The sequence below is a fragment of the Carya illinoinensis genome, chromosome 6, assembly GCF_018687715.1.
Source record: "Carya illinoinensis cultivar Pawnee chromosome 6, C.illinoinensisPawnee_v1, whole genome shotgun sequence".
Lineage (NCBI taxonomy): Eukaryota > Viridiplantae > Streptophyta > Magnoliopsida > Fagales > Juglandaceae > Carya > Carya illinoinensis.
Window position 1 is genome coordinate 1,823,528 of NC_056757.1, and position 6,932 is coordinate 1,830,459.

The 6,932-nt window shown below is 33.4% G+C and overlaps 1 protein-coding gene across 1 annotated transcript; it reads left to right on the plus strand.

Annotated features, from left to right (window-relative positions):
* The first annotated feature begins 1,046 nt into the window (after positions 1–1,046).
* On the plus strand, positions 1,047–6,411 carry LOC122313649 (cyclic nucleotide-gated ion channel 1-like). Its single transcript, XM_043128826.1, has 6 exons — positions 1,047–1,412; positions 1,912–2,172; positions 3,376–3,668; positions 4,110–4,221; positions 4,800–5,069; positions 5,884–6,411. Exons 1-6 carry the CDS (start codon positions 1,059–1,061, stop codon positions 6,409–6,411), a joined length of 1,818 nt encoding a protein of 605 aa, XP_042984760.1. The 5' UTR covers positions 1,047–1,058.
* Positions 6,412–6,932: the final 521 nt, after the last annotated feature.

Consider the following 6,932-nt stretch of genomic DNA (forward strand, 5'->3'; position numbering starts at 1 on the left):
CTGGAGCGAACTCAGGCAGATTCAACCGCTCGACCCTCGCTCGACATACAGCTCGAGCGAATTCAGGCAGATTTAACCACTCGACCCTCGCTCGACATACAGCTCGAGCGAACTCAGGCAGATTCAACCGCTCGACCGTCGCTCGACACTGAGCTCGAGCGAACCCAGGCAGAGTGAGTCGCTCGACCCTCGCTCGACACTGAGCTCAAGCGAACTCAGGTAAAGTCGACCGCTCGATACTCTCTCGACAGGTCGCTCGAGCGAACTTTGGCAGATTGTTTCGCTCGACCTTCGCTCGAGCCAATGTTCCAGATCACTAAGGTTTTGAACGCCTCATTTGATGGGAACTATAAATAGAACAGGTTAACTTCTGTTCTTGGTGTGGAGAATCAGAGCAAAAACCCTAAGGGCCTCCAAGAACTTCTTAGAGCAACCTATTCCCCATTTGGTTGATTCTTTCTTGGATAAATATTTCTCCATCACAACACATTCAAAATCAACTCTTACTTGAGTCCATTGAAGTGGACATTTTTGTTGGCCGAAAGAGTCCGGAGCTGCCGTTGATGCAGAGATCGAGAGGTTCTCGTGGGAAGCTATAGGAAGGTCGGAGTTCCGACACTACATGCGTGTAGAGATCGAGTGGGTCACTCGTGGTGTTGCAAGCCAAGTTTAGTTGCTACAAAGGTTTTGTGAGTGTCTCTAAATTGGTTGTAACAAACTAAAATTTTTATAGTGGATTTGAGGTGGTTCCTTACACCCGGAGTGGTTTTAGATTTTGAAAATGTTCTTCAAATGAGTTTCCACTCCGTGATCAAAATCATGTGTTGATTATTTGTGTTATTTAATTACTTTATTAACTGCTTGTTTGTTTAATTTTTCAAAAGGCCATAAAAAATTAGATTACACCTATTCACCCCCTCTAGGTGTAGTGTTGGGTAGAACCACTGCTTTTTCATATATATATATATACACACACACATGTTGTGCTGATCAGGGACGGGGATATTGAGAAGCAAGGTCCCAAGAATGATGATACTGGTTCAGAAAAAAAGAAAACAATGAAAATGGCAATTGGGCAGGCCGTCAATCACCCTTTGACGAAGAAAATCATTTCAAAAACGGCCAAATTACCGGCGTGGTGCTTCCATTACTTCCATTGGGATGTGGCGTTTTTAGTGGTCTGCGTAGTTGCAATAGCAGTGGACCCTTTGTTCATTTATCTTCCTGTCATCAACGAGGCTACCAAATGCATTGCTATAGATACCACTTTGAAAATCAATGCTATTTGTGTGCGATCGTTCCTGGATTTGATTGCTCTTGGGGATCTGGTTGCAAGAAAAATAAATAATTGCCCTGACATGAAGAGTTCAGACTACGTGATTAACATTCTCAGCATTCTTCCAGTGCACCAGGTACTACGTACTGCTAATATTACAAACTTTTCTGCCTTCAATATTTTTAATATTTTTAGTATAAATTTAAAAAACTAAAAACTTATGGAAGATATATTAAGAAAATGATCAAATTTTAAAAAATAACAAATAAAGGATCAGAGGAGGGGCAGACTGGGGGCCCCAATGCCACCATGTAAAGGGTCATGAAACTAGGCCCTGTCACCCCATCCCAAGTAAGAAAGTATATCTTGTATTATCGTAATGAATAGATCAGTTTTCCTTTCAATTGAGTTGAAGGAAACTTCATAAAAAATATATATTATATATAGATTGGAAGAAAAACTTCTTCCATTGATCTTCCTCCAAGTCAATTTGCAAGACAATTAGAACAATACCAAAACACTGGACAATATTGTAATATAATATATCAGACGTTAGAAAGTTGATGTTATTTGAATATGAGAAGATGAACATCATGATCTGTTTGTATTGATATTTATATATGAACAACGTACAGGTGTTAATGCCAATTATATTTTCAGAAATGAGCACGTCAAAAATCGAGAACATAGGAAAATTCCTAAATGCAGTTGTTATTTTGCAATATGTGCCAAGAATTTTCCGTATCTACAGATTGTGGAAAATAGTCAACGAGACTATCATCCTACCGAAAAGAAGTACTATAGTGGATGCAAGCTACAAGAATCTGATTCCACCCAGAGGTTTTTTAGTGATGAAAGCTGGATTCAACCTTTTACTGTATCTCGTCGCGAGTCATGTAAGTTAATTTCTTCACTATCATCGTACAGATCTATATATCTATCTCTTGATCAGGACGAAACCCATAATTTATAAAGATTAAAAGATTATTTAAGTTTGCACGTAAAATAAAAAATTAAGACATTTAACATGTCAATTGAACTCAATATTCTTTTAATAAATGAAGGTTATTAATTGAGCTTTACCATTAATAATCATCCCCACACACATGAACACATCACACAAATTTTTATTATTTTTATTTTATTCTTCCTAAACTAATTATTTTCTTCTAAAAAAAAGTAAAACAATTATATGTGGTGTGAGGATGATTAGTAGAATTTTTCTTTTGAATTATCACATTCATTCCCAATATAGACTAGCAAATAATTTATAAGAAAATTTTCATTTATTTTATTTCGAAACAATATTTCAACAATATTAAAAACTGAGAAAAATTATTTCAATTGATTTTTATTTTGAAACATAGTGTTAACAAGGTTTATAATTTCAAATTCTTGCCTGGCTTGTCCATATTGTTCAACTTAAGTTTTCAAAATAAAAGTCAAAGAAAATGACACATTCATATTATAATATTCAAAATTAACTAATTTAAACGTACATAAACATAATAATTCAATGAGCATATATATATATATATGATTTATGGAGAATCAAACATATATATTTGGGATTAAAAGAATTCACATCTAATACTCTTTTATTACAAAAATCTCTTTATTTTTTATTGGATAGGTTAATTAAGATCGAGTCTGCAAATTTCTTTGGAGAAGATAATTTGAAGTTTTTTTTTTATTAAAAAATCATAAAATTTTAAAAAGCTGGAAACAAAATGATAGAATCGTAGCACGTCTTCGACTTCTATTTAAATTTTCACATAGAAAAACTATTGTAATATCGGCTTACGGATTTACGGGTTTATTATAAAGTCTGAAGTAAATTATACCTCATGTCTCGTATTATATACTACACTCCATTTTTTGTTTTTGTTTTTTTTTTAACACAACTTTTGATTAAATTAAAGAAAAATGTCATAATTTTTCATTAAATTCGTTCCCCCCTAACCAAAATCCCCCGACACCCTTAAATTCGTCCATGTATTTCATATATTCATGACCTATAATTTTCTACTGCTTTATTATTAATTACGCTAATCAGTTATTAAGAGATCGATGAAATATTAGTATGTATGTTTTATCAGGCACTGGGTGCTTTTTGGTACTTCTTCTCCATCGAACGAGAGACCACGTGCTGGTACAAGCTGGCCTGTGAGCATGATATTAATGGATGTAGCAAGGGTATTTCTTTAGACTGTGGTGCTGATGGTTTTGGAAATTACACGTTTTTAAATGATTTTTGCTCCATAGAAAACCCAAATACCACTCTCTTTGATTTTGGAATATTCGAAGATGCCCGTCAATCTGGTATACTATCGTCCATGGACTTTCCGCGAAAGATCATATTTTGTTTCTGGTGGGGCCTGCGAAATTTGAGGTTCGTATGAACTGAATGTGTAATTTTTTTTTGAGATATTTCAAAATACTTTGTTTTTATGATACTTGTCATCTGATCATATTCAGCTAGCATGCACAGTGCCAACTGCATGTATGGTTCTATTATTTGGCTGTCACTGATCTACAATGTACAACACATATGATACTTATTTGGATTATTTCACAATCAGAAGAATATTATTCTAATTATCATAAAATTAATGTTGTTATTATTAGAATAGGTCCCGATTAAGAAGCGTTACATACCAGCTTGGTCCAAGCAACTTCATCAATTAGGCAGCTTTCTATTAACTCACACGTACATAATGCTTTCTATCGACTTCATCATCAAGCCGCGTATTAGATCCAAGCTTTAGATTTTGCTTGTTTATTTTGAGCATATTATATCAATGGAGGTTCCATTAATGTTCAAATCTTGCAGTTCACTTGGTCAAAACCTTCAAACAAGTACTTATTATTGGGAAAACTGCTTCACGGTTCTTATTTCGATCTTTGGCTTACTTCTATTTTTATACTTCATCGGAAATCTTCAGGTTGGTGTCTTGTTAATTATTTCCATTATTAATAGGTCCTGTTTATATATGAATATGTTAGAATTTTAATTGAATATTCTATATGTTAAGCCTACTTATTAAAAGAGTCTACTCACATATGAAGGTATAAATTTAATGATAATCTTCTTAGGTGTTAGGGACACTTGGTTTGACAAAGTACGTGTTGGCCGGGCAGGATGGTTTCTGATATATATTTTTGTTATATGATTTGTTTGTTTGTATATAATTAGGTTGGGTACGTAATTCTCTCCTACCTAATTTATTTGATCAGGAAAATCTTGTCCTTAAATAAACAGAATCTTCCTCCGAACTAGCTAGATTGGAAAAAATTTCCTCCAACTTATTTAAAAAGCGTCACATGTTAGAATCTTGTAAACTTGAGTTTCAATCATTTTAACAAGTAATAAAACCTCTATCTTTGGTGATTATTAATTAATAAAAGATGCAGGCTAGTCAATTATAGTAAGAATTAATATAATGGACTTGATAACTTTAGATCTGTAATTTATGAGTATAATTTTAATTAGAAACTGATTGACTTAATTGTGATGTGGCAGATATACATGCAGTGGGATGCATCTAACGAGTTGGATGAGATCAAATCTAAGTGGTTGAAAAACAAGGTGCAGGAAAAATTAAGTACCATCGAGGATTGGTTAAGCACTATGGTCAAAACTGAAGAGTTAAAACAGATGGTCAAGGACTATGTGACACCAGAACTGGAAGATCAAAACAATGCTTTTGATGTAGAAAATCCATTCCCTTATCTTTCCGAAGAGATTAGAAGACGGATTAAGATCAATCTCTGCTTGCCCCTGCTAAGGAGAGTGGGTTTTGATCTCCTGGCCTCGTTTTAATTTTTATGCTTAATGAAAAAATTCATTCAAGCGAAAATCTCAGTTATTTTCCATAAAAAAATGCATCAAAATTAATTGAATGGATAGCAAGATGGAGGTAGTGGTTTAGTTACAACTTTGTTGTTACAGTTAGCTATAGTTGAGAAATATCGTTGCTACAATGACACATTCATCCTGAATATTCACACTAGGGCCTCATTTGGTTTCACAAATCTTTCAAACAATCTTGTCTTATCTCAATATTTAAATATTATTCAAACACAAATATTTTTCAATTTCAAACTTTCAAATTTTCAATTTTTTCATGTAACTATTATCTAATCATTACAAATTTTTTAAACTTTCAAATAAAACAAAAAAATAATTCACTTTTTAAATCTGAAAATAAAAATTATATTAAAAAATTATATTCTAACTATCTTTTAACTTTATAATTTTTTTCCTCTCCTTTTCTAAAACTCCATAAAAATCTTAACTCAAATAATTTTTCACTATTTTTCACAAATTATCTCTATATTATTAACAGATTTTTCGTCTCCTCTGCATATATAACTAGACCAGGCCAACTACTGTTATGAAATACTTTAATTGATTTTTCATTTTAGGTAGTTAACTTATAAACCACTTACATGTGCCACGTGATAAGTATGGTCGCTCAATTTTGCATCAAGTCTATTTTAGCTTTGACCTCATGTTTGATTTGAAAAGAGTACTATGCACGGATGTCCATCTCGTAGAAGTTGGTGTATATTATCTCATCAATATTTAATTAATTAATCAATCTTGTCAATTGTTTGTGAGCATGCAGGTGCCGATATTCCAAAACGTAAGTGAAGAATTGTTGTCTAAGATCACCTATGAGTATCTCAAGCAAGTGCAGTATAATCAGAACGTCTTCATTGTTCGAGAGAAACATCGTCTAGATGAGATGATTTTCGTAGTAAGAGGAATTGTGTGTACGTGTTCAAGTAACCATGACGATAAAACTGAGTGTCCTGAGAAATGTGACCTCATTGGAGAAAGTCTTGTAGAATGGGTGCTGGAATCTCCCAAACAATCCAACCTTCCCTTATCGACAAGGAATCTCAAATGTCAGAAAAAAGTTGAAGCTTTTTATCTTACAGCTAAAGACCTCAAGGATATAATATCTCAATATTGGTGGAAATTTAGCAAGTTCAGAAACAACACACAGTTTGACTCGGAACAGCTGAAGCATTTTGCAGTTTCATCCATCCAAAGAGTGTGGCGGCGACACAATCACTCCATCTATCCTAAACAAAAACGTACTTCAAAAAGGATACAAAGTCTGTAATGCAGTCACTGCCTTCGGCAGCTCCCCAAATAATTTAGATCACGGTATCATTTAATAATTAATCTTGTTTTATCATATGCTCTTGTTCTTTATTGAAAGACAACATATAGTTTGTTTAAGAGGGCTTGTATTATGTTGTGGATTAATATTGCACTCACTTTTTTGAAGTCATTAATTAAATTGCTAGTCGCTTGATTTCAATATTGAGTGCGCTACAGACTTACAAGAGTAGGAAACCTTAAATGAAAAATATTTGTCTAATAATAAATGAAAGCACGCTAACTATTGCTGCACATCATCATGAAATTGAGGAAGGAAAAAAAGTAGACTCTCACCCTCAAATTATTGCATGGATGTTGTATTTGCATACTTTGAACCATTATATATCCAATTATAATATAATTGTTAACATATATAGATGAAAAGAGTCATATAGAACCCCTGATGTTCTAAGGGTGCAAGTTATATTTATCATTTGGAGAAATGGTATACTGTTATACGATGTTTTGAGTTCTTTCCAA

What these genes read in the sequence shown, in the direction of transcription:
- LOC122313649 (XM_043128826.1), top strand. Translation starts at nt 1,059, where the DNA reads ATGAAAATGGCAATTGGGCAGGCCGTCAATCACCCTTTGACGAAGAAA. An exon ending in ACTTCATCGGAAATCTTCAG is followed by an intron (nt 4,222 to 4,799) that starts GTTGGTGTCTTG and finishes GTGATGTGGCAG; the next exon opens with ATATACATGCAGTGGGATGC. An exon ending in GCTTGCCCCTGCTAAGGAGA is followed by an intron (nt 5,070 to 5,883) that starts GTGGGTTTTGAT and finishes ATTAATCAATCT; the next exon opens with TGTCAATTGTTTGTGAGCAT.